Consider the following 27,895-nt stretch of genomic DNA (forward strand, 5'->3'; position numbering starts at 1 on the left):
TTCGACTGAAGCACCCCCTGTGCCCCTCAGGAATCTTCGCGAGAATCTCCCGAGCCCCGAATCGAGTTTATTAAGAGAGTCAGTCAGTTGTTACCCATACTCAGTTCTTCCATTAAACGAAGCGCGATATCCAGGAGCGATTAGTCAGCGTCCATATTAATACTATACATAAGTCCAACGAGAGATATAATTCTACATTGCACACGTATGTTGCATACACACATATATATTTATGTACTATATTTAAACCTTGCTCGGTCCTAAGCCAGGAATCAGGTCCCGTATTCCTACGCCACGCCTAATCGCGTGCCACGGCCGTCCGACTTTCCATACTGTAGACAATATTTATGAGACAAACTAAACTATACTAAACTACTCGTAACTCATTACAGTTAAGTGCGAACGCCTGACGCGTACGAAAGCGCTAGATTTAAGGATTTTTTCACACGCTGAGAGCCCGAGAGCGTGCTCCCCGTTGATCGAGGTCCTCGGATTCCCCATCAGAGGGAACCTATTCTTCCCTGGTGCACGCGCACGAACGGGAGAAGATGGTACTCTGTGTCAAATTATTCCGTATTTTGTCCTCGTTTTGCACCAATCCAACCGAGCCATTTATATATATATATATATATATATACATATGTAGCTCTCATTCTTCTTGGATATTTTTTCTATTCACTCAATTGTTTTATGTACGCTTTATACATATAACGACGATTCGAAAAATTTAACGTATTACCGGCTCGACGGTGATTCGTGCAAAACGGACCTTATCTTACGGAGGGAAGCTAGACAACGCGAATTCGAGCGCTGGAAGCCGAAAAAGAATGAGGATTTTGAAGCAGGCGGAGAGATCTCGAGTATTATATAATAATATTATAGAGAAGAGCTTTAGGGGAGGAGGGTGGTGGAGGACCAAGCAAAAGTGATATTAGCAGGCCAGAAATATACAGCTTCCCTCCGTATCAGTGCAATAATTAGCGCGTCCACTTTGTTTCGGTCCGTGAACCAGCTTTGATTCGCTGCTATTCCTTAATCGAGCTAGTCGGAGGATATATCGTTTTGAAAAAACTTATGGTCCGATGGCAGCTGTCCGGGGACCGAAATGGGAGCACGTTTTTAGGTACAGTCCTATATATACAGTAAGCGAACAAAAGGCTAAGGTATCGGATGGTATTTGAAAGTTAGAGATTAAGGCAAGTGCGAGAGAACGAGAGAGGGGAAGAGAGATGGGGCGATGATATCGATGGAGGAAAAGGACACGCGTCGATGATGAAGAAACACGATGATGCGTAGTTTTTAGCGAGTGCTAAGACGCTAGGAAGTAATGCTAATCGATAAGTACGTTTATGTGAAACGACTTGATACATATATACATAGTTGCTGAATGATCACGATAATATTACTGCCTCGCGAGGCCTTGATGCATGAGGACGGCCGTAAAACTAAAGATATAATTGAAGCAGTGGGGCTCGGCAATCCCGGAAAGCCGAAGGGGCTGATCCTTCATAGCGACACGCCAACGGCCGTCTTCATTGACCGAGATTATTAGATTAATAGAATTAAGTAAGGAGTACTATTAGATAGGTTTCTTAGCTTTTAATAACTCTTTTTCTATTAAAGAGGAAGTTTGTGGGAGGGGGGAGGGAAGGGACGAAGTGCCTGCACGCTTACAGCCCTTTTCCAAGCGAATCTTTTTTCAGCTCGGCGTGATTTCTCTTTTCCCCGAGCCGAACTCTGCTACCGGACGATTCTCCAGTCTTTTCCAACCAAGAAAGACATTCGACTTCCCAATGACATTTTCTTACTCGCGCCGTGTCACTCCCGTGCGGTTGTACAGACGGAGAGAGAGAGAGAGAGAGAGAGAGAGAGAGAGACGAAGAGAAAGAATCGCGCACCATCTATATCGATCTTCTTTTATAACGTGGCCTCCCCAGAGAGTCGGTACACGCGTACCCAAATTACCGATCAAACTACTCTTAACCTTCGAGATCATTATTCAATTTTTCTTCCATTTATCATTCGCTCGCGCAATCCCGGATTGACGCACATTTTTTCGACGTGGAATAAATATACGATCGCTGTTATTTACCCCAAAACATTCGTGGAACGAATATTTGTATATTTCTAAAGGCAAAGCGTCGTTATAGTTTTTTAGGACACGATCAGATTTTAGAGAGAGAGAGAGAGAGAGAGAGAGAGGTTGGAATCGAGTACTTTCTTGAAAAAATCAATATATAACGATTTCTTTTATTTTTTTTTCTTTCTTAAATTTAGACTAATTTTAATCGATTAATAACGGTGAAAGGGTTAAATCATTTTCTTTTTTTGTTTTTAAATTAGATCGTATTCGATAGTGAGAAAGAAAGTGAGGGGGGGAGGGGAGTATTTCTTTAAAATTAAGATAACAAAAAAAAAAGAACGTGAAACGAGTGATCGTCGGCGATTGGTTGGCATTCGAAAAAAAATCAGCTACTCGCTTCCTCCTCGTCGGATTTTCCTTTTTCTTCTTTGTCGTGCTTTTCGAGTTTAAGAGAACACGCAGAGTCCCCTTTGATTTTATCGATCGGGCGAAGCACCGATCGCCCGCGCGACCACGTCGACTGCCTCTAGCCGATATTACATTGTATTGTGTAACGATATTTGTAATTCAGTCTACTACATGTGCCTTTGAGATTTTTCAATGAAATGCGACGAAGAGATGAGAATAAAGTTGTAACAAGTGCTTTTTCGGTCACGGCATCGTAGGATGGTTTCGTTTTCACGCGGATGCAACGAGATGAGAAGATTGAAGAAAGCGAGAATAAAAATTGCATAAAAATGCTACAAAAAAAAAAAAGAGGGAACGAATTGATAGAAAGAGCGAAATCGCGGAAGAAAAGACAGAGGGATTTGCGGGTCGCGCGACTCGCATCGCGCGTTCCCACCGGAATCGTCGCGATTTTTCTTCTTTTTTTATTTCATCCGCGACCAATTCGGATCTCGCGGATGGGAAACCGTAGGATTTTCAAAGTTTAATTAAGCGAAAAATGATATATACATATATATAAAAATACATATATATATATATTATATACACATATAGATATATATACACGAGTACGTAGGTGAAACGTCGTAATGCCTTTTTACGAATCGATCTTTATACTACTTATACGGCTTTTAATCAGGTTTAACTTGAGAGTCTTGCGCATGTAATCGGGCTTATTAATCAGATTTAACTAGATTTTATTGCGTTTATCGCAAATGCGAGAAAGACAGAGACAGAGAACGAAAGAGAAATTGTGCGTTTCGCGCTTCGACAGACGCGAGAAGATTCCTCGTTTCTTTCTTCTTTTATTATTTTTAGGTGTCGGTTTAGAATTATGGGATATGACTCTAACCGAAAGTGAAAAGAGAAAAAAAATAGTTGTAGACTCGAGCATTGATTGTGAATTGAGAATTCGAGAAAAAAATTTCAATCGAAGCGAGGCGAAACGCGATAAGGTAGAAATTTTAACGTCTTTCTTCCTTTCGCACGCGTAATGAGTAATAATGATAAATTGATTATTGCTTTTCCTTACGTCAGGTGATTAGCGAACAAAGACGTATGCGACAAGATTTTATAAGAAAACTTCTTTTTTTTTAATCGTTATTAATATTATCGACATTATGATTATTATTATTATCGCTATTATTATCCATTGGCTTTTCTTTTTATCCATTTGTTAGGCCTAGGGCGAACAAACGCGTTATCATTTTTTTGAACTTTTTACCAAGGCACGCATTGGTTTCCTTTCGGAATGCAATCGCTTTGCAAAGTTCTCGCAGGGGAGAATAACAAAAAAAAAATAGAAATGGCTAGAAAAAAAAAGAAATTTAGGTTCAACCCTCGGAAATCCGAAGATGAGTTCGAAAATATATTGAGGCTCGACAGAGACTCGGTAGAACCTCCCATGCCGAGCGCGAAGAACAAAGGTGAGGATGAGACCAGCGAGAATTGGATTTTGAATTTATCGAGAAACTTTTATCGAGCATCTTGACGTATGTTTTTTTCTACCTCATCTCGGCCTACTCCGGTCAAGCGAAGATGCATCGTGTGATATTTAGACGCTAAAGCTTTTTTTTTTGGTTCGCACTTTTCTAAAAGAAAAGGAGTACAGTGGGTCAGGAACGCGGTGTACTGCACGCGAGAAAAAACGAAGGGATTAGGATTGGCAACGTTTCGCGAATTTGCCATCCAAGTATTTAAAAAGTACAGTGCTTTATTTTGTGTATAATATATTTTATATCTACTATATTATATAAAGGAGATGCGAAACCGTAAGAAAACAATGAAATTGTATCGGGTGCGTAAAGTTTAATGTCGGAAGGGGGGGGGGGGGAGCGCGTGGCATTTGTTTGTAACGGGCGTGAAAGGAAAACTCCTGGCGAGTTGGTGTGAATCTTTCCGTGAGAGGAAGCGTGAGACAAAATTCTATTTGAAAGTTAGTTTCGAGAGCATTTTGAATCCATTGGAACGATGCCCCGTCGTGTGGTGAAATTTTTTAAAGTTATACGAGATTTTTATGTAGATTATTGTATTTTTCGGCCGTACTACTTGTGCTAAGCCTGTTGTTGACAATGACGAGCTTGATTGACGATGCATGTTGAATATTTGCGATTCCAGAGAGAAAGTGTGATAGAGATTCCGTGGGAAGAGGGATATAGCGTGTGATATAGCGCGAAAGATAAGGCATATACGAGGGTGGGGAGGAAAATAATGAGATACAAGATTTTCGGCATATACATACATATATATATGATATTATATTCTATACATTATATATTTAAAAGATGACGAGAACACAAAAATTATTGGAGTGTGCGAAAGAAAGTTGTGTGTGCGTTTACCGGTCAGGTGTGAGAGAGACATCGTCTCGTGTCACGGATGATGCCTGGCTTTTGGTCCTCTAGATGTAAAATATATAAAATTTATAGACGAGCAAAGTCAAAAACTTGCGTTGGTGCAGCGATGCACCCTAAAGCCTCAGAAGCCTCATCGAGATACTTTTGTCTAACAAATGCTATCTCGTTCGAGGCTTGGCACCGTGATTCTTTTTTTTTTTTTTTCGTTTTTTTTAATATATTAAAATTTATATGGCTGTCGATGAATAACATACCGTACTTATAATGTTAATATACTCGTAATTTATTTCTACCTCAATTTCGTTGATCGCGAGAATGGGACCAAAAGCCCGAGCTCATGAGAATCGTGAAAACGAGGCAAGGATTCGTAGATTTCTTCCCGTGCGATCGCGAGGGATTTGGAAAAATGTGGAAATGGCGGTAAAAGGTGGGAAGAAAGAAGCAAATTCATTTAGTAACGTGTTTGATGATCTACCACCACTGTCCCCTAGGCAAGTTTTTAATATTTTTACGCAAACGCCTATACATATACGCATATGTATATGTATATATATCTATATATCTATATATATTGGAGGAATAAGAATTCGATGAGAGAAACGAAGCGACGAATTATATCGGGTATTGCGAGAAAAAGGGAGAAGAATAAGAAAGTCGAGTATAATTATAGGTTATGAACCGTGAGAGCCTTGTGTTAAGTGCCTTCAAGTGTACGAAGTTAGATTTTAGGCTAGAGAAACCGAGGCGCTGGGCGCGTCCAGCTGTGAATGGGCTTTTATGGTATTATCGTCAGGTGTCGCGAAATTTGACACAGTCGTCCCCGTAGCCACGGTTGACTCGACGAGGAACCCCAACCCCGAGCCAGTAAGAGGAGGACCGTTCTATCAATAAGGTTTCGCTCGTCGAGAACCTGCAACTACGTTGGGCGATATCGTCCAATGCAAACTTCGCGCACACCTGACTTTTATCGAGACCAGTGATATTTTTTGTAGAAATTATTTATATTTATGCCATACGAAGCAAACTTTAATCAGCATCGTTCGCCTTTATATACTGCCAATATCAGCTAAGACGCGTACTCACCTTCGTTGCCCATCCATTTTCTACGTTCATAATTTTCCAAGCGATTATATTATCCCCCCTTTTCACCTTCCCCCCAGCCCACCCCCTCATCCTCCCATCCCGATGTAACAAGAATGCAAATCCTGCGTAACTTCGATACCAATCAATATTTATTTCTGTATTCCGTTCAGACCCTTTTTCTCTTAAGTAACGAACAACAGGGCAGCCTGCAACTTCAACTGGTACTATATATATATATGTATTATATATATATTCATCGCTCATTTCCCATTCATCCCTCGAGTCCCCGATAAGACCAAGAAAATCATCCATCCGTTGATATTCCCTGTTGAAGATCCAGCTGTCCATCGCTCTCCTAGCGTTTCATTGTTTCTTATTTCCATTCGTTCTTTAATAACACCAGTACAATTATTTGTAATCGATAGTGATTGAAGCGTCTGCTCCGAGGTTTCGTAAATCTTTCACGTTCGATACAGAATTTTATGTAATAGGTACATACTTTCTCCTCTTCCCGTTTACAAATACATTTGTGCAAAGTTGTATCGTTGAAGGTACGAGAGATCAAAGAGTGGAAGATTTTTCTGTCGAATACCTCGGATCCGGCGCTGCACGATAACTACTTTAAGCGTATACCAGAATATTTTACTCGACTCTACAGACAAGGAGAGAAAGAGTGACTCAACTACGACTTTCGCTCAGCGCCTCACAAACGCAAAACATACTTGTAATCGTAATTTCTTTGTCGCCATGTATTTGCCAACGAATGATTATTAATTATTATTTTTGTCTGCATTTTATATTAATATTATTTAGAGAGCAACAATTAACGACTACGCTATGATAACGATAATCTTTCTAGAGACTTTTTTGCTGCAACTTTTGCGACAGATACAGATGAACGCGCAAAGACACCAGACGTACATGAAGATGCATGCAATCAGCTTCACACGATCGTACACGACAGACACGCGTTATAGATATATTTGTATAAATTCAGTAACGATTGTTTCGCGAGCAGCCTGCGTTTCCGTAAAGTTGGCAAACTTTTGATAAGAAGGACAGAGTGAGAGAGAGAGAGAGTGTGTGAGAGAAAGAGAGAGAAAGAAATATCGCATGCTTGATTCTGCAAATGTAAAATTATCGGCTTGCGATCGAGGCGAAACAAATGGCAAAATTCATCAAACTTTAATTCTTTTACACACAGACGATCGCCAATTTCGCTGAGCCGATGATTCGAATAATTTCCACCTCTGTGCTTCCTTTCGTCTCTTTTTATATTACACATATCGTTTCGACTTTTCGAACATTCCAAAACGCTTGTTTCCCTCCTTTTTTTGTCATTTTGTAGAGAGCCTTGTATTCGATTTAGAGCAAAATAAAGTCTAGAAAGGCAAATCCCCTGAGCTGTGTCTCCTTTCTCCTTCTCCCACGAATATTCTCAAGACTCAGGATTAATCGAGCCTTGAGAAATTTTACACAGCAACTTCTACGCCGGGACACGACAAGGTATAAAATATGCACACTTTGATCTTTACTGATCAATGAAATTTTCCGTAGGTGTTCCTGTCCATGATGTGGCCTTCGTCGTGCAAGACTAGTCTCCTTGGAAGAGTCCACTCGCAGGGAAATAATCGGACCAATTTAACGCGTATCCACGACATCACTGTTAATATCGTTACTATACAAAAAATTGTAAAACTTATTTTTTATAATAAAAGAGAAATCCCCCTACGATTCCTACTTTTGAACAATTCATTGATTCAAATTTGTAAAATACTCGAAGAATCTTTCGAATACAGTTACTAATACAAGTTTGTACAAAGTTTTAGGTACCCAAGACGGATGAAGTACTGCAATGGTACGAAAAGGACGAGAATCGGTAAAACAGTGCAAAGAATCACGAATCAGGCTCGTTCCATCCATCATCGATTAGGAGAACCAAGCAACTAGACCTAAAACGGTCGATCCGCTGGACGAAGAATTCCTCCCAGCAGATCGAACGTCTTTGATAAGACATTTACAATAAACATACAATCCCATTCCATCATATGCTCGCTGTTGCTAAGCTTGCGAAAGTTGAATGTTTTTTTTTGGCATGGCTCGCGCCGTTGTTGAAGAGCGTAGAAAGAGCTCGCGAGCTTTTTCCGTGGCGACCACGAACGAAGGTTTAGCGATAAACTAATAGGGTTCTCCGAATTTGCTTGCTTGCTTTTGCAGGTTTCTTCGGGAGTCTGGGCTGGCCGGAAGGGTCGCTAAGGACGTCGAGGAGCAGTGGGGGTGGACGGGACGTACCGGAACCGTTGGCCCCCCAGAGAAGGGCCAGGCTCCATTGTCCCGGAAGACACTCGGCTCGGAGTAACCGTTCACTTCCGGCTACCATTGCTACCTCCTCCCCTCACGACCGTCGTCACGATTGTCCCCGCTGCAGCAAAAGCTACAAGAACGCGTACATTCTGAAACGTCACCTCCTCTACGAGTGCGGTAAGGCACCCTCTTTCAGCTGCCCCCACTGCGCCTTCAGCTCCAAGTACGAACGCAATCTCAAGGCCCACATCAATCATCGTCACATCGACCTTCATCTCTCCCAGGCTGCGACCCTCAACCAACGAGCCTGAGGACGTACCAGAAGGAGGCTTCTCTACTCCTGAAAGTCCCTTCGGGATAACTCTGCTATTAAATATATGTATACCATTAATCACTGAAAATTGATACTCGAGCACATTATTTGTGAGGATCTAGAGATTCTGACAAAGTTTCAGTAATCTGTACACGTGGAGTATGCGCGATAATTAGTTTTCGGTGAGTAGTGGTCCAGCATGAAAAATCTGATCGAACAACGATAATTAAATTTTTATAACCGATCTGACTAATTTAAGGACGATCGGTGAATTTGTTTTTTTTTTGTGTTATGGTTTTTTTTTTCGGAATTTCAATATTTTCAGTTGAGGTAGGATACGATGTAAGCATCTAAAAAGGTGTATCTTAAAGTTTACGTTTTATTTTAGTTAAACTTTTAAAAAGATTGTTATTTTCTTCGAAAGGTTATATAATTTCCTATTCGATTTTCTCTATTCGATAAATGGAGATTTTGTTTTTTTTTCTTTATAGTATTTGTATATACTATATATATATATATGTATGTTAAGACGTGCGATAGTGTCGAGGCATAATCAAAACCAACAAAAGACTAACAATAGTCTTCGCGTTAACGTTCGATAAATTTTTTCCGAAGGGAGCTTAGTTTTGGAATTGATTTTGTGGTTGAAATTAAGATTACGTAACGACCCTCGACCTGCCATTCGCAATACACGACCAAAGGTCTTAAACTGAGGCCACGTGAACAAAAAAACTCAGACATAAGTATACCTTGATGATAGAGTGATACATATAGCGTCACTGCGACAATATAATTCAGCCACGAATATTGAGGAGTTAATTGTTTCCCGTTTTTCTTGGAATTTTGTAACGCAAAAAGCAGAAAATCGAACTGAGCAGAATGTACTATATACGAACATTATTGGTTATAAGTATAGATAGAGGAGATTGCGTGACTAGCGGTGTTTAAGAGTTAGCATTCAGCCGTTTATGGCGTATCCTGCTAGCTGTTGTTGTGTCCCCTTGAATAATAATGTATTGATATAAGCGAGAAAAAAAACCATCCCTCCCCTACTACTAAAAAAGAAAGAGAAACAGGAGCAGAAAAAATGACATAATTGTTGAATATTTTTTGACCACTCGGGGAGAACAGCGATAAATGTACAAAAGATCCAATGGAGCGTGCGTGCTAGGCGTTTCCGTGTAACGATTTTCTACCGAAGAATGGAGAAAAGTACTGCTTATTGCTAGTGACGCAGACATGTCAACACGAATTTAGTGCAATTCAACGTACTTCCTTGATTAATTGACATCCTCTTTCGCGAGAGACTTGTTAGTATTAGTTGGTTATCATATATATTACAACGTAAGATTTTACAACGTATATAGTATTGTTTGATGAAGCTTCGTATCTTAGTTAGTTTAGCGATGCAATTGTAGTTTTGCCAAGAAGATGTATATGATAAGTTGGAAAGAAAAGTGATAAATATTGCCAAAGCGTAGAGTACTGTATAGATGTGATGCTTACAATATCTTTTTAAGAGAAGTGGACACTTTTTCGGTATCTCCTCGGGTCAACGGATTGCTAAATTGCCCAATTATTTTTATACTGATGTAACGAATGGTGTAATGGAGATTTTTCCGCGATAAAATGCCAACGATTGCAGATCGTGGGTAGTTCATTCAGGTACCCAATCCTGATCTCTCGTAGCTTGTCGATTGTTGAATAATGTGCGATCGTGCTTTTAAAGTTGTAGAATTAAAAAGGTCATTTTATTGCTACGTGCCAATTGAAAATTAATCAACAGAAATTTAATTACGGGAAATGCATGATGAGAAATCAAACCTAAGAACTAATTATAGATAGTTATCGAATAGACTGTAGATAATAAAAACTCGTAGATCTTTGATCACTATACGATCGCAATACGAAGAGAGGATTTTGTAAAAGGTAAATACGAGGATGCACGATGTTCTCAAAGCAACGAAAAAAACCCTTGAACTATTTAATAGTGACATAGTAAAATGAAATTAGCTCTCAAGTACAGTTTTAGATTAAGAGCAGTTTACAATTCTAGTCAGACTAGCGTCGCTTCTAGTCAATCCTTGTGGCAATTTTTTTTCTAACAGTAGGTCTGATCTTGGACGGTAAGGTCCATTCTGTGCCATAAATTTAGCAAACTAGACACGTTGTTCCATAATGTTGGCAGAACCTGGAAAATAGGATTTATGTTGGATGTCATCTAGTCTATTAACGGTTTCAAAGAAACGTGTCAGGTTGATTGGAGGCCCTGAGTAAGGGATATATTTGAAAATCAAAAATTATACACATATATGTATACATGCAATGTAATAGACGTAATTTATAAGTGATATACACTGCGCTATAATGTCATTTTGAAGGGAAAAGTCTTTCTAGAACTTGGCCGAGGCAGCTTAATTTACGTGCAGTTCTTTTCAGGGGTTTTTTTGCGGGTTTCTCTTTTTAAAATTCTCGATCAAGGACCAAAGGAAACGATCAAATTCAACCAAAGATACGCTCTAGTTAAGTGTTCAAGCTGCGAACAGTGCTCTCTACCCCGGCCAACAGGCAAATATCGGTGCAAATGTTTAATGCATAATGAGGCACAGTCCAAAAAAAGCCACATTCCTGGTATTACATAAATAATATGTTTTTTTCTTTTTCAATAATTTAAATCGTTTTTCACCTATTAATTTTAATGTTTTGGTATATTCACTACAATTTTCTCAAATTATCTAAATCATCTGCAACTTGGAGCCATAAATTGTTTTTCTATTTTTGCTACATTGGAATTTTATGTTGAGTTAAAATTAATATTTTGGCTTTATCTAAAATTTTGTCATGGCATATGGACTGGGCTTTTGTGGTTGACCTTATCAATACTACAAGTTTATTTGTATAAGTATTTAGTTGTACGAGTAGAATTAACATAAAGTTTCAGTCTCTCTAGCTGTACCCTATACCACTTCTCTCTCCTTTTCTCTCTCTCTCTTTCTCTCCCACCTAACCACCCTAAATGTTACACTTATTAGCTCTAACTATATAACTTTAATCGTTTTGCATTAGGCATCTATCTTGGGAAAATTTTCCAATTTAACTATAGTAGAAGTTGTAGGCATTTAATATCAGCTTAACTTTTTCTGGCGTAGTCAAATCTGGATTTACAGTGACATCTCTTCATTAATAATGTCTGAAACTCTTCGCAGTGACATAATAATTACGAGTTAATAATTAAGGAACTAAATAATAAATTAATTGATCAATAATGGAAATTAACGACTATGATCATTTAATTAATCAGTATAGATAAATTATTAACGACTAATTATTACCTTTCAATGCGTGAGACTTCATTGCTTAAGCTGAAATCTCTCGAACGATCCACTCGATTTATCTTCTAGCAACAATTCTGATTTTGTCGATATTTCGTCATTTTCCTAGCTCTATTGTACAAAAGTAAAGGCTCTCTCTCTGTTTGCACGTATTATTCTCCACTATCTTAAACGACAATAATTTCCATATTTAACTATAAACTCTATACATAAAACGATGCTTCCTTTCTTGTTACTCTAATTTTTAAATTGGATCTTAGCTAAGATCCTTCCTCTAACATTTTGTTCAACGGAATATCAATGGTAATTTAACCGATGGATAACTAATGAATTATTTGATGAATTAAAAAAATAAAATTGTGTTCATTTTTAGTTTCATTTTGATGTAGTTAGTTTTTACGAATTTTTTAATCGATGAAATACTTAGTTTGCTATCTGACATTTACGAATTCTGACAGCTTAAACTTCGACTCACAGACTTTCTCTTTTCTCCAAGCTTCTTTGTGCCAAAGAATTCGAATTACTTGTAAGAAGACTATCGCGATTCGTTCGAGTCGACAAAATGTGCCTAAAAATGCCACTTTTAATCTTATCAACTGATCCATTGATGAGTGTTTCAGAAGTACGCATCCTGATTACAATTTATTATTAATTAAAAATTGAGTTTCTAGAAAACAGACGACGTAGGATTGAATACAATTAAGGTTTTTATTTGTCAATTGATTTGGCAACGGCCTGAGAGGCCAAAATTATAATAGTCGATCTCGTATGAAACGCGACAGTAGATAGCACTTGTCTTCCAAGTTTACTAAACGAAGTGAAATTAAAAGCCAAACGAATTCAAAGTAATACAGCGATAAAAAATTAATTAAGAAGCGAGGTGTTAAGAAATGGAGGAATTGAGAATAAAATAAAAATAACTTTGTACAGCAGGACAAAGACTGAAAAAAGAAACCAAATGACGAGAGTATACATTAAACGTTCATATACAAATGCGTATATTTCCAGATTTGTGGAAAGAGAAAATGATTTAGTTGTAGAGAAATCAACGGAAGAAAGGGAAATGTTTAAACAGAATTTAATTTAGACAGCTCTGTCCTAGCGGGCGGAGTGTTAACGTTATACATGTGCGCAAGGTGTTTAGTTAAATCATAACAAACCAATAAATTAATATAGATTGAATAATTTTACGAATAAAATTCAAATACTATATTGTTTTATGTAATGACTAATTAAAATATTATTCAGGATTGAAAATTTTTCCTTTGGGCTTTCTTTTGGAAGAATCGTTTAGATCATCCGGGGAGTAATAGGAGGCTTCAAAGAAAGCTGCAATTTTCAGCTCTCAATAATTTTTAAATATCAGCTATATTTATAAAATTAATAAAAAAATTTTATTTTTAAAATCACTCACTTTTTATGAATTGATTGGTTTAGCATGAGCTAACCTAACACCTTATATAATATAACATGAATTGTCTGCATTTCCAAAAAAAGGAAAGAAAAAAAAATACAAAAAGAAAATGAAGAAAAAGATTTTATTGATTTACGAGAGCAACGCAAGGAAAGAGGAGATGTATATGGGGAAGCATATATAGTTAAAATTTGATGGATTTTGTGCCAGCTGGCATAGAGATCTAGTTATGCAATACACGAGCCGTGCAATTGCACGTCGGATGCCTATAGAATTATTTTTAAGCCATTTGAGGAAAAGAAGTTACATAGTTATATATTATTAATAAATAAATATATATATATATAAATATTATATATTATACAAGAGATGAAAATCTAAAGATTATATGAATATATAAATAGATGAATATATACATTCGAAAAAGAGAGATCAAGTTCACGAAAAATTGTAAATATTCTATTGAAACTCAGAATAATAAAGCAAATCCAAAGAATACATTTAGTTTTAAGAGAATCGATGATAATAATTAGCAAGTAAGTGTTTATCTCACTTCCTGTTGCGAAATCCCAGAAAACACAAGCGAAATCATGAGTAGAGAGAGTATGAATATGGTGAATATTCAAATAGAATGTATATGTGTTATATAGTGAATACTCTTGGCAATCATCCAATCAAATATTGAACATAATGGTGCTTGTTTGACGAAACGAGATTTACATTGATTTATTACGATTAAATGAAAATAAATAAACTGTTATTTTGACGTTCTTTAAGCTGTTTTGAACTCTATTATTTCAGATGATTGCGAAAAGTATATTAAAAAATTACATGATAATGTTTATTCGTATAACATGTTTGAAGTATATTAATGATTTACGTGAAATGAAAACATACCCGTAGGTGTTATACACAGTTACACACGCAGTCACATACGTGCATCGTATATACATTAATTATACATATATATATATTCTTTATAATTTATGGATTTTTGCGAATTTAAAACTCTATAATTACTCCATTATGAGTGTACCATTAATAACAAATGTGTTAGCGAGGATGCTCGACAAACAATAAAGAAATGAATTTAATTATCCAGATGAAGCTTTTTTATCAGAATTAATGTAAAAAAAAACAACCTTACAAAAAGAAACATATTTGGAATAGTATAAAATTTCCTGTTTAATTATGTTTTAAAGAGCATTTGATTTTATCATAATTTTTCATTTTTTCATTACAGTCCTAATTCACACATTACTCAAAATATAATTAACATTCTATATTTATATAAGTTTAATTGTAACGCGGGCTATATAATTATTCGAACATTCAGTTTTACTATATCTAATGATGTCATGAGGGGTTCTGAATTGTGTATTTGTTTATGTATGTTATGTGAAATTGGTTTTTAGAGTGACCTATAAAACTGACGTAAACTTTTTATTTATATTTCAGATTGGGTGAAATGTCGCTGCGGCCGTCGTTTTAAGCATTTATTCTCGTTGGCTTGCCACCTAAAGAGCGACTGTGGTGTTCAATATTCCTGCGATCAATGCTCCTTCGCATCGTGGAAGGTGAAGGACTGGTTGTTGCACCGTAAGATATGCTGTCAAAACAAAGGAAATTAATTCCTTCCTCGAGTATAAACAGCAAGATTTTAATAGAACTTATGTATAATCCCGAATAAAAGCATTGTTTAGCATTAATAAATTTCCTGCGGATCTTTAATTCTGGCAACCCTTAAGTGTGAACGAAAAATTTGTCATTTTTTTCGATCGCTTCCCCCTCTTACGTGTGTCAGTTTTTTTTACCTAATATACGTTAATCAAATAGGCTGAGCATTTGCTGCGTATGTTATATTAATAGTGACTTATTTGCTTGTTTGCTTAGGGGCTTTTTCAAAAATGGAATTGTCGCAATGGGAACAGTGGGAGACAGGCTTGGCAAGGTGGCAACACAGAATGCAGAGCATTGGAGAAAAACGCTTTTCCTGTGGGAACTGCGGCAAATGTTACAAGTGGAAAGAGTCCCTTATGAAGCATCGTCGCGTCGAATGTGGTAAACTACCGCAATTCGCCTGCGACATTTGCGGAAATAGATTCATGCACAAACACCATCTCCATAAACACCTCATGTCTATTCATTATTATCCATACAGCACGGTTGACTAAAAGTTGTCTTATAATCACTTGGTGCTATATGGGTAGGCTTTGTGCAACGAAATCAACTTGCTTGTCTATCAGAGATAAATCCTATTTTGTCTCTTCTTCCTCAAATTCATTCGTTTTCACAAATCTCATTTTATTACCATGTGAAACCTTAACCTGTAGGCTGCCGGCGATCTAACTTCGATATATGGATTTTTATTTGTGGTAAAATTTTTACTTATGATATCAGGTTGTTTATAAACGCTGTAGCGAGATTTTCCGAAGCTCCAAAAGTGGCTTATTGCAAACAACAAATGGAACAGCCTTGCAAGAAATATTTTTTCTTGTTTTAATCACTGTACAGATGTTTTTCAAATTCGAAAAATAAATTCTAATGTTCCTAATTAATCCATAATCCTCGTTTATTTTTTCTATCTCTTTAATTCCAGAGGTAGGATCCTCAAAAGTTTATTAGATCGGAGATGATTTTCAGCCATCGTTGAGGTTTCGTACAGCCTCGTTGTATCTTAGGTCTATATTCTTGATTTATTCTACTTAATTATACATGAAACGTTGGCTAGGTAATTTACAGGATTATTATTCCAAGTCCCAAAAGGGATCCTACCGGCAGCCTGGAAGTTAAACAGCCAATGGCTAATTTATCAGAAAATAAAATCTACACGATATAGCAAATTTGAGCAAAACAAATATTCAAAACGACTACTGTATAAAATTAAACTACTCCAGTAATTTTACCCTGAAACCTACTAGGAAATAAAATATAATGTTCAAAGAAATAACCTTTTACCTCTTTCCAATTATTATTTAAATTATAAGTTAAAAATGGTATTGTACCAAAGTTATTTAATAAGCCTGTTTTCGTTAATTTAATGTATTAATATACGTAAGTAAGATATTTTTCGTAAGAATCTCTAGTGTTAGGTAATTCGTGTGTATGAATGATTATATAACTTCACTAATACAATTGTTATTTTTTTTTCAGATTGGAGATACCGACGGAGATTCGAATGTACGATTTGTGGGAAAAGATACGTTCGCCGTGATTCTTTACAGAAGCATTTGCGATTTGAATGCTGTACGGAGCCAAAGTTTGAATGCATCCTTTGCGGAAGAAAATTCAAGCACAAGCATCATCTCAATTATCACCTTGCTAATATGCATTAATCAATTCGAGGCAGTATATTTTAATTACTTACATGTATATACGTTTGTACAATGCTTAATTTTCGTCCAGCCGAAAGTTTCAGATGCGTTGGTTGGTGTTAGGGGAAATCTTTGTTCCTTGCACTTACGTTTAGCTCTTAATTAAAGATTTATTAAGATGTTAGAAGCTTTGCTCGAGCTGGTAACGATTGATTTTCGCCCTACGAGGCAGTCCTTTGTGAACAATTTTATTTGCTTGAGTCCCAACCTATTTTATATTGATTTTGTACAGATGTTTCAATAAAGAATTTGTTTTATATAGCTTTGGTTTTTTTTAGCACATTGAAACGTGCAATTTCAGGCCAAAGTAGATAAGTTCAATAAGTCAAATTATTTTTTAAGAAAAATGATGGGATCGTAAGAGCCTTGGAAAGTTATGGACGAGTGTGTAACATTGGTATCATCATATAGGTATAAGTGTATTATTTTGTTACTAATTTGTTTTTTCTTCTTTCTAGCTGCGACACCAAAGAGGCTATATGCGATTTTTATTTGTCCTCTACTTGTGACAAGGTTTGATCCTGGAAAATTTCTTTAGAGAAAATTATAGATTGAAATTAGATAAAAACTAGAGTGTTACGACTATTGAAAATTTCGATGCACACCTCGAAGACTTTGAAGAAACTGCAATATTCACCATGAAGATTTTGACAAGCATCAGATGAATCAACGTCTTGAAGATTTTACGAATACTCTGTTTGCGTCGTAGATTATAAAAACAATAAATAAAGTTTTACTTGTAAATAATTTTATTTTGCAATCCACATCTACGGAAGATTCACCCCAAGCGTAATTTCGTGACAATCTCTATACCCTACAATTTTTTTTTCTCATCATCTCACTAAGACTATGAGATCTACGATTGAAGAGTTTCAATTCACAGCAGTTTACAAGCCTTTCATCAAATTAATATAAAACATCCTATTGTACATTTTAATTTTTGTATAAACCCTGGCACTAGAGCTATTACTTATGCTTTTGCTTACCACATTTTCATCTTCCCTATTCTTAATTAAAAAAAAAACACTAGGTGGACTAGATAGTAATGTCGTTTACTATGTGGTATTGATTTTATGTAAAAAAAACGACAATACTTTCCGGTTCACCTAACTCAAAAGAGTAACTGTAATTGTAGTTTTAAAAGGGATTAAATGGCTTTTAATTGCTTTCTGTTCACTGAATCTTTCACAGCACGAATGCTTTTTTCAGATTTTTATTTCATTGAATTCTTGTTTAAATTGGTCTTAAAAATTTTGATAGAAGGCAAATGTGGCTGGCAATCTTGACCACATTTAAGCAATGATTTAACGAAAAAAAAGAAAAAACAATAACCTTTCTACATGAGCATGTGGGCAGGGTAGAATACATTTTCAGATTAACTCCACCAGAAGCTGATCGAAAGCCCAAGATTCTCGAACTCATGAGTTAAAACAACGTCAACGGAAGATTTGCACACGCAGCATGAAAATTTTGTTTGGAAGATCTATTCACACACAAACAAGATTTATTTTCCAGTGGAAACAATAACGTTCAATGAACATTAACAAAAACGTTATCGACGATATAATTTTCTCAAAAAACAAGAGAAAAATATTTTATCTGGTAAATAATAATCTATTCTCATCAAAAATTATAAATTTGGTTAATTTTCATTTCGAGATTATTAAAATTCAATAAATATCTAATTAACGTCCGATAACGTTTCAAAGCTAATACATTTTTTTTTTCATAGAAAACAGTAGCTTCCAGAATATTGTAGATTAAAACCTATATATATATATATATATATATATATATATTTATATATAACGTTAAATCATAATCGATGAAATAATTGGATAGAAATTAGATAATTATTAGGTGAGGAGGATCCATAAAAAGGATCAGCAGTACAAGATAAAGTCGCGAGATTGAAAAGCGAAAGAAAGAAAATTAATTTGATTATCTTTTGCTTCAGGTTTTTGGAGTCTGGGATACGAAAGGCGAAAGAATTTGCCGAAACCATATGTTTGCGAAAAATGCAAGAAAGACTACTCGTACAAGGCTACGTTGAACAAGCACCTTAAATACGAATGTGGTGAAAAGATTGGTCGGTATCAGTGTAATGTTTGTGAGAAGCGTTTCAAGCAGCCGTCTAATTTGACGCGTCACATCGAGAGGGTTCACGACCTTAAGATTCGTTCCAACCATTATCGGACGAAAAAGGACGGCTCGAACACTTGATCAGCCACACGTTGACCTCGTCACGAAAAGCATCGACCCACTATTATTCTCTATACATCATATATTTACAATATAAAATAGACTCTTAAAAGGCTTTGTATACAAGTATCATATAGCCAACACGTACATTGCAATAAAACTATAAATATCGCGCACACACAAACACACACACACACACACACACATGCAAATCCACTCGAGTAGAAAAGTTATTTTACTAGAATGTAAATAAAAAGAAAATTGTTATACGACCGGAGAAACGTTGAATAATAAATTAAACTGTGTTCGTTTTCCCTGCAAGTGGTAGAATTTTCAGAAGTTAAACATCCAATGTGGGTTTCCGCTGTCACTAACCATCGGGGAATACTTCCGATTTGGCAATTAACTTGAGAGAATGGCCTTTTACAATTTGGTACACGAAATTCGTTTTGTTTGCTTGATCTATTAGTAGAAGACCCTTGCCGAGGTCCTTGAGTCTTCCGGCTGAAGCCGTAGCGTACTCCGGATTGTTAATAATTACTGCTAATGGTCCAATGACGTTTCAGGTTGGCAGTTGGCGGCTGGACAGGGTGACTCGGCCAGCAGCAGCGTTTTTCTTTGCAACAACTGCGGCAAGAGTTACTACTGGAAGTCCTCGTATCACCGGCACATTAGGGAGGAGTGCGGGAAACAGCAAAAAGTCAAGTGCCAGAATTGCGGGAGACAATACCGCTGGCGAGACTCCCTCAACAAACATCTCAAGTTCGAGTGTGGAGTCGAGCCGCGCTTTTTTTGCTCGGTTTGCGGCAGAAAGTTCCGGCACAAGCAGCTGCTCACCTCTCATCTCAGAAGATTCCACTGAGCCCCCTGCACCCCCCTCCTGGATCGGCCACACACAGACGCACCTCGCCATCTCAACGTAAACCTCCTATTTAACTCACTTTCCGCACACTCTGCGAAGGCACCCCGTCAAAATCTCTATATAGCTAGACCACGATCCGACTAATAAAGAGAATTAACCAAAAATATCAAATCGATCGATAATTACCAGCCGAGTCGCTCTCTCTCTCTCTCTCTCTCTCTCTCTCTAGTTTCTTCTTGCTTCTTCTCTCTCCTTCCGTTCGCTTTCGTTCATCCATCATGAGAGATTTAAGTGGAAGTGGTCGAGTGGTGTACAAGCAGGAATCATCTCACGGGACACTGTTTTACCTTCTGTTGCAGAAGGCGTGAAGCGGGACATCAATCGTGTCAATTGCAACGCGCCTTTTATATGCTACAAATGTGGAAAAAGATACACGTGGACCGATTCTTTGACCAGGCATCTCCGGGAGGGCTGCGGCCAGTCGCCCAGGCACAAGTGCAACCTCTGCGGCCGACATTTCAAACGCAAGGAATATTTGCTGCGACACGAGAGCAATGTGCACAAATTGGACTGCCAATCCTTGAGAAAAGTGACCATTGGCGACGAGTGGTCGCTAAATACCAAAAGACTGATCATGCAAAGGGAGCTTCGCGATACTTTCCCTATCTCACTCTCATCGCTCAATCTTCTCGTCACGCGACCGAAAAAACAATAGTTTTATGCAAATTGGAATCTCCGAACAGCGCTAACTTCTGCTTAACGAATTGTCAAGAATTTTTCTATAGTATTCCTAGCTCCGATGCGTCCTTTTTAAGCTTCGCTGTAACGATGGGCTCATGGATCCTTCTACACTGTTCAAGAATCATAAATACGTGTTGATCCAATTGTATGAAAACTTAGCCACTGCGATCCGTAAGCCCATTGTTCGAATTTTCATAATTTTAAGATTAGCGTAACACGATTTTCCTGAGTAAATAAATATTCCTATTCTTAATCGCTATACAAGACTGCTGGTTTTATATAATTGGAGCACCAATCTTCGCGTAGAATACGACAGTGTTTCGCGTCGGCCTTGTTTTATAATCACTCGCCGTCGAGGCACTGCCGTGTCTCTTGATAAGCTGTGAAAATTTTAACACGCTGTGCGTGATATTTGCGTTATAAATTTCTACTTGTTGAATGTTACACTGGTAAACGACTAATGTGTATACTTATAGCATGTAATGCATAAAGTTTTTAAATCGTGTTATCTAATAATAATGGTTTAAAAACAGTACGTTTCGCTAGGATGGTCGTAAGCAACCTCGCCTTCTCGAATGATAGCTTATTTATAATGGTATGATAAATTGTGTAAGAGAATGTATTTAAGGTTGTACAATATACTTCACAACGGTAATATTAAACGATACTTGTATGACTACCAGGACAAACAGCGGATTGTAAATTTCACATTATATCCTGACTTAAGGTTAATAAATAATTGCGCAAATAACTGAGGTGTAAATTGAATTCGCTAAAAGTGATACGTCTTGAGTAAGATCAGGCCGTGTCCAAATTATCTTATGGTAGAGACTTAAGCACACGATGGTTCACTGGTCTTCGTATTTGGCCCCTTTACGAGACGTTTGCATCTAAACTTTCATGAAATTTGCGAGCACGATGTAATTGGTCTTTTATTAGGTGTGCGTGGAATTGTTTTTCGATCATTTTAATAATTCGCTTGTATTTTATTTGCAGCACTCTTTGGGTCACCCTACTACAAACGATTCGGTAGACATGTTTGCACGAATTGCGGTAAGCAGTACAGATGGATGCAGTCTCTTATCAGGCATGAGAGGGAGGAGTGTGGCAAAGAGCCACAATACGGATGTCCCGCATGCGGATTGAAAGTTAGGCACAAGTGGATGTTAAAAAAGCATCTGGTTAACGTACATCAGTGGGTCGCCCCCAATGGCAAAAGATAGTTCCATTAGCGTTTAATTAATCGAGTCATTTGGAAAAAGGAATTCTTTATTTCAGCTTGTTCGATTATAATTGAAATGCAAGATTTAAAGAATTTATTTTTAACGAGTTTGTAGCTATAGATAATATAGAATAATGCTATGTTTGAATGGTAAAATTCAAAGTTCAAGCTTTATTTGATAGCTATGCTGTAGAAATAATATACAAGGTATATCGAGTGTGCTTTTATAATCTATGTAAATAGCAATGTTATAAACAAATTTTGCGATCTTCAAAAATGTATTATTTTTTATATGCTATAATATGTTCTAATTTGAAATATATTTTATATTGCTGAAGAAAGCAAGTTTCCTTATTGTTCCATGTTGTTGTTACGAAATATTGTTAATGTATATGTTATATATTTATAATATTTGCGAAATACGAGTATACCATTATTCCCAATGCAAAACCATACTTACCGCAAACATTAATCAATCTCTTGAAATAAATATTTTTTTCGATTAACAAACGTCTATATATTGATTGCAATTCTATTACACATATAATTATTTGCAGCATATACATGTTTGTTAAAGAAAAACATAATTGTTAAAATATTTATTTTCAGAATTGTATTGATTTTTACGTTTTACATGGTTAACTTTGGAAATAATTGTATATTGAGTATTATAGGAGACAGTGTCTAGGAGGCGTATAGGAGAAGTTTATTAAAGAGTTCGATCATATAGAGGTAGCAGATAATATTATTTCTGCAGTTACCCGCATCGATGTAGTGCGGGAAATAATTTCATTATACATTGAGTTAAAATGAATCATTTCCCACACTAATATCGATGCGGGAACTAGTTTTTTGCTATACTATATCAAAGTATACTTTGATATTGGTAGAAATTTTTATTTAATAGAAAATATTTTTCGAACATTATTTAACTTGGATTTATTTTTTAGGATCAGACAGTGACAGCCTTTGCTACTCCTATAGGAGCATGATGTACTGCAACTACTGCGGCGGGTGGTCAACTTCTGAATTAAAATGGGCAAATCACGTCTGCAAACTTTATTCAAAGAAAAAGGAAGAATGCTAATTATTTTACAACTACCATTAACGTCGATTTATAAATGAAAACATATTCCTAAAACCTGTTTACCATAGACTGATTAGGAAATAAGAATATTCAGTTTTATTTCAAGTTTAGGTTTTTTCTGAATACATAAATTAATATAATCATTTTTCACTATCAATTACAAACTCCTGATTAATTATCATTATTTTCATTTAAGCGCATCGATATAAGGTAAAGAAATTCAGAAACCAAATTAAAGGAGTATTCCCATTTCAAATATTGAAAATTGATGTATATTAGGATTGTATTTAAGTTCAAATGTGATTTTAAAGAAACTTAACATATATATCTTTGTTTATGACAATTTTTCTACTTATAGATATTTTGTGTTTAATTCGAGTGTGTATTATCCGTGGTTTAGATATGGTCTGAAATTACTTTTTTCTTTTATTAACGTGTTGCTTCCTCTCTATAAGTTATCAAAAAAAAATAAGATTTTGACTTTGTACTCTTTGGGAAAGTAGTTTTCGTTTAAATTACGGAAATTTCAATAGATTAAAACTTCAGTATATTATCAAGCTAAATGTTGTAACTTTTATTTCATAGAAGTTTTTGTTTCCGCAGGCATCAACTTTTCACTTATTTATTTTCTTTTTCTACAATTTAATGGAAAACTAAATTTCCGCATAGTGTGAAATCATTTTTGTTTAAACCTAGAGAGGTAACACTATATTAAGGAACAAAAATGCAGTGTTAAGACCACAACAGTATATCGCGGATAATATGTTTTCTAATTCATTTACAAAAAAAAAAATATCTTAAAGTAATAAAATTATAAAATTAATTTTGCAGATCAAATAATAATCTTTAAGTATATTTTTGGCCAGTACTTGAAATGGGAATCACCCCTTAAACTATTTAAATATCAGTTTGTAACATGTATTGTAATGATATAATAAGGATATAATAAAAACGAGCAATATTTTGTGAAATTCTGACTCTACCTTTGATATACGTCAAAATATGAACAGAATATTTTCGGTGGTAATTTTACCAAATTCACTTCATATGATTCACTCACTGATCATAAAAGACTTGCATGCGTCTAAATGTGGGCTAAGAACTTGTACTTCGTGCTGCATTGCTATTAATTCCTTTTTATGCTTACTTACTATTGCTATTCAAACATTTCTATCTTATTTTTACAGGTACCGAACTTTTAATGATGGCCATTAGAATATTAAGGATGGATGTTCTACAAAATAGAGGAATCCTCATGAATATAATAAAAAATATAAAGCAGACTTCAGCGAACGTAAACGCAGTTGGCATTGGCAAATATGATTTTGTTGAGAAATACGATTTAACTCTACCTTTCAAGTCCCCTGTGCAATTTCAACTTTTTGATCAGCGATTAAAAGAAGACTCTGAATATAGACAGGAATTTGTAAGTTAAACTTCTGTTCCATACGAAAAAAGGGATGTGTTTTATATATCAATGTTAATTATATTATTTTACAGAAAAATTCACTGCCTTTCTATCTCGATGCACGAAATAATGTGACGAAAAGCATAACGAATATCATGAAGGCATTCATGAATAGAGAAGTGGCAATTGGATTCACCGCGGTTAAGCCACAGGCGTCAAAGAAGGTTTTGAAGCACACTGAATTCTGCAAATGCATGTTAGGTACATGATTTTTATTTGTTTCTTGATTAAAACTAACAGAAGAAGCGAATGAATGCAAAATTGCAAGTGAAAAACTAATTTTACTTTTGTCGCAGATGCTGTGATTAGGTACCACACGGATGAATATGGTGGACCCATTACAGAAAAATATGTTTATAAATGCATTGGAACTACGTTAAACAATTCAAAAGACTGGAGTCGTAGAGTTACATAATGCAAAGATGCTAATAGGGATACATATACTTTGGACACAGTGTACCTTGGTTGAAACCATATTTAGGACCGAATTTATAAACTGAGCTAATCTCAACCTTTGGCTTATCTATTATTTAGGAGAAAGATGGAGCTAAGCTATAAGCCTTCTATTAAAGTTTAAAGTTAGATACCCCGTTGATCGCGTAGCTAAGAGACAGTGCTAAGTTTAAGTTCAGTTTATAAATGCGGTGCTTAGTTTTTCTTTAATCAACAATACCATTTGTTAAATATAAGAAATGTGTTTACTTTAGTATCTAGCTTATATTTTAATAGATACTTGTCAAACCTATGCGTAAATAGATTAGAGGTAAAAAATGCACTATTGTATAACCTATATAAAATAGTTAGCATTTTTTTCAAAGATCTATTATAATATTAATACTTATATATACATATTAAATGTAAAACATATGAAAATGTTTTTTTATTCAAATATAACATTCAATTATGGCACCTTCAAATACTGTTCTCTTATATTATTGTGAAAACGAACTTAAGAAATATAAGTAATGAGGTAACATAGACCTAAAGATTTATAATATAAAATAAAAACAGGGGTAACCCTGTGGAATAGGTGAGAAAGAAATGAAATTTTATATGTGGAATTTAATTTTGGGGAGAGTTTGTTAATTTATCTCTGTAATTTCTACAAAATTTGATTTTTCTTCCAGGTGGCATGGATGGGACAGTGTTTTACTGCAACAAATGTGGAAGGTCTTACGCGAGAAAATCTTCCATGTACACACACGTACGAATTTGTGGACAAGAACCAAAATTTAGCTGCTTTCTTTGTGGAAAACGTTTTAAATATAAGCACCGTCTGCAATCTCACCTCACATCAAATTTGCACGTTCCACGAACTTGACGGCACTAGCAATAAACAACGACATGTTACATTAAATTATCGTATATATCTTCAATATTAACCACTGATGCTTTCCATTCAAGACTCGAGAAAACTAATCTTCCTAATAGATTTTATTACAATTCTACTTTTTCTATTTGAGTGCTTACTGAAAGCTCAGTGATTGGACCTTGTGTTTATTCACACAAAAATGATGTAGATTCTTATGGATTAAGTTAATTTATTATTTTCATAGAAGAAAGACAATGTCTATTTAAATCTTGTGCGTCGAACAATAGTAACAAAATTTCTTGTTTAAACCTTTTGATCTTTTTATTCATATTTTTAAGAATGTTCTTAATTTATTATAAAATTAGCGTTCTTTCGTTACCAATCAAATCTCTGAGAAAAATGTAAAAACATGTAAATAAATTACGAGATTTGTGTTGCTATAAGTTAAACAGTAAATAAAGGATTTACTAATTAAGTAATTAAAATTCTTTTACACAGTAGATAATAAAAGTAAAATTCAGAAAGAATGATGGCAACTGCTCAATTACATTGTACGAATAAAAAGTGCTAATGAATGAAATTATTGTAAATCACGCTTGTTAGACTCGATGCACGGTGTGAAATATCCCATTGCAAAAAGCTAATACAGTAATACAGGGAAAACTAACGAGCTTGCAATTTTTCTTTTGCAGCTTACCCACAAAAGACGTGGATGTGCTTGCAGTGTGGTAAACGCTATTTGTGGCGAGGATCCTTGAAGAATCACATCAGGGTGGAGTGCGGAAAAGAACCCACTTTCAAGTGTCCTGTTTGCGGTCGGAAATTCAAGCACAAACATCGTTGGCAATCACATGCCAAATGTATGCACAGAATCGATCTTTAAGCTAATTCGTTTGCCATTTGACAATTATATTAAGCAAATCGTATTTAATAAAAGGATTGCATCAATTGTTATACACTGCGAGAGTTTATTGAAAACTTTATTAACCCTGACTATCGAAGTAGCAAAATATTTTATTTCGATTTATATATACAAATAAGCAAATTTGCATAGATGATTGGATTTTTTGGATCAATAGGTAAGGAATGGAAACGTACTAATTAATGAAAATATGGTTTAATTTGATTACAATAACTACATTAGACTTATTTTAAGCAAGTTTGTTAACTTAAATATATTAGTTATAGTATATGTATATATATATATTCCAGCAATTTATTGTCAATGTAACATGCTTCGTAGAAGACCTCCGAGTTTAATTTCTTCTCTTTACGCATTGAATAGTTCCTTTTCGTTGGTTGCTTTACACTTTACCACATTAAACATTAATCAAGACAATATAATTCACCTATTTTTTTTATGCCAAAAAATTCGTTTAATCGTAGTACTGTGGTTTAGCTAATTTGTATTATCTCTTTTTTCAGTGGCCATGGAAAAAAGATGGATTTGTTTCCAATGCGGAAAACGATATATATGGAAAGACTCGCTACTAAAGCATTTAAGGGTTGAGTGTGGAAAAGATCCAACTTTCGAATGTCCAATTTGTGGTAGAAAATTCAAGCATAAACATCGATGGCAGTCTCACGCGCGATTAATACATTTTATTGACGTTTGAACTATCGAGTAAATTTGTAAATAAATCAGTACCTCTGGCAATAATAAATCGTGTAAATAGTTAGTGTAGGTGTACTCTTTCTTTTTATACATCCCAATTATTAAGCTTTTATCATGATAATTTTTTTATTCTCAAGATTATGTAATATGTTTAGTAGAGTTGAAAATGAAGTAAAATTATAATTTATTTCCTATAAAATACCCTTTATGTAATATTAATGAATGTGTATATTTATATTATATAATTATAAACCTTTTGAATGTTTCAGAAAACACGTCAACCATCGAAAAAAATATCACTTCTTTGTCGACTGTAGCATTTGCGTATGTCATTTGCAAAGATTGTGGAACCAGATTTTTTAACAGAAGTAGATTTTTAACACACATACAAGATTGTCCTAGAGATCGTAAATTTATTTGCCAGATTTGCACTAAACAATTCAAACGAAAATACAATTTCCAAAGACATTTGCGTTTCGTGCATAACCTTGAGGAATAAGAAACTAAATTTTCAAATTATTTTCATTAACATATCATACAAGAGTTTACTAATTAAACATTTTATTCATTTAAATCTATTGCAATACAGCAAAATTTTCTTTTTAATTTTCCTTTTTGTAAGATAAATCATGTAATAAACATTATTTTACATTAGATTAAATTAAATATAAAGACAAAA

At 35.3% G+C, this 27,895-nt stretch overlaps 4 protein-coding genes across 5 annotated transcripts in view; all 4 read left to right on the forward strand.

Annotated features, from left to right (window-relative positions):
* The window catches only part of lola (longitudinals lacking), a 110,927-nt gene extending 94,123 nt beyond the window's left edge, over positions 1-16,804 (forward strand). Inside the window, exons 7-10 of the mRNA XM_066728283.1 lie at positions 8,188-8,451; positions 14,792-14,932; positions 15,227-15,394; positions 16,487-16,804. Coding sequence (XP_066584380.1) covers positions 8,188-8,451; positions 14,792-14,932; positions 15,227-15,394; positions 16,487-16,668 — 755 coding nt within the window. The 3' untranslated portion in view covers positions 16,669-16,804. The remainder of the gene's footprint in view (positions 1-8,187; positions 8,452-14,791; positions 14,933-15,226; positions 15,395-16,486) is intronic.
* Positions 16,805-18,926: 2,122 nt separating this feature from the next.
* LOC136774164 (uncharacterized) lies at positions 18,927-21,427 on the forward strand. 2 transcript variants are annotated; one of them, XM_066728302.1, is made up of 3 exons: positions 18,927-19,342; positions 19,476-19,828; positions 20,131-21,427. In XM_066728302.1, exons 1-3 carry the CDS (start codon positions 19,325-19,327, stop codon positions 20,648-20,650), a joined length of 891 nt encoding a protein of 296 aa, XP_066584399.1. In that variant the 5' UTR covers positions 18,927-19,324; the 3' UTR covers positions 20,651-21,427. The 2 variants fall into 2 exon arrangements, with proteins under 2 accessions (XP_066584399.1, XP_066584400.1); XM_066728303.1 differs by having other exon boundaries at positions 20,134-21,427.
* Positions 21,428-24,013: 2,586 nt separating this feature from the next.
* Positions 24,014-25,117, forward strand: LOC136774166 (uncharacterized). The gene is made up of 3 exons (XM_066728304.1): positions 24,014-24,247; positions 24,322-24,490; positions 24,586-25,117. Exons 1-3 carry the CDS (start codon positions 24,023-24,025, stop codon positions 24,702-24,704), a joined length of 513 nt encoding a protein of 170 aa, XP_066584401.1. The 5' UTR covers positions 24,014-24,022; the 3' UTR covers positions 24,705-25,117.
* A 1,010-nt stretch (positions 25,118-26,127) lies between these two features.
* On the forward strand, positions 26,128-27,715 carry LOC136774451 (gastrula zinc finger protein XlCGF57.1-like). Its single transcript, XM_066728751.1, has 4 exons — positions 26,128-26,152; positions 26,294-26,461; positions 27,027-27,149; positions 27,486-27,715. Exons 1-4 carry the CDS (start codon positions 26,128-26,130, stop codon positions 27,713-27,715), a joined length of 546 nt encoding a protein of 181 aa, XP_066584848.1.
* The last annotated feature ends 180 nt before the right edge of the window (positions 27,716-27,895 follow it).

Source organism: Prorops nasuta, unplaced genomic scaffold (genome assembly GCF_024137725.1).
Source record: "Prorops nasuta isolate Cenicafe-Biocafe unplaced genomic scaffold, Cenicafe_Pnas_1.2 PNAS00006, whole genome shotgun sequence".
NCBI classification, from domain to species: Eukaryota; Metazoa; Arthropoda; class Insecta; order Hymenoptera; family Bethylidae; genus Prorops; species Prorops nasuta.

What these genes read in the sequence shown, in the direction of transcription:
- LOC136774166 (XM_066728304.1), top strand. Translation starts at nt 24,023, where the DNA reads ATGATGGCCATTAGAATATTAAGGATGGATGTTCTACAAAATAGAGGA. An exon ending in CTGAATATAGACAGGAATTT is followed by an intron (nt 24,248 to 24,321) that starts GTAAGTTAAACT and finishes ATTATTTTACAG; the next exon opens with AAAAATTCACTGCCTTTCTA. An exon ending in ATTCTGCAAATGCATGTTAG is followed by an intron (nt 24,491 to 24,585) that starts GTACATGATTTT and finishes CTTTTGTCGCAG; the next exon opens with ATGCTGTGATTAGGTACCAC.
- LOC136774164 (XM_066728302.1), top strand. An exon ending in ACGCACCTCGCCATCTCAAC is followed by an intron (nt 19,829 to 20,130) that starts GTAAACCTCCTA and finishes CTTCTGTTGCAG; the next exon opens with AAGGCGTGAAGCGGGACATC.
- LOC136774451 (XM_066728751.1), top strand. Translation starts at nt 26,128, where the DNA reads ATGATGGCAACTGCTCAATTACATT. An exon ending in GGCAACTGCTCAATTACATT is followed by an intron (nt 26,153 to 26,293) that starts GTACGAATAAAA and finishes TTTCTTTTGCAG; the next exon opens with CTTACCCACAAAAGACGTGG. An exon ending in TTGGCAATCACATGCCAAAT is followed by an intron (nt 26,462 to 27,026) that starts GTATGCACAGAA and finishes CTCTTTTTTCAG; the next exon opens with TGGCCATGGAAAAAAGATGG.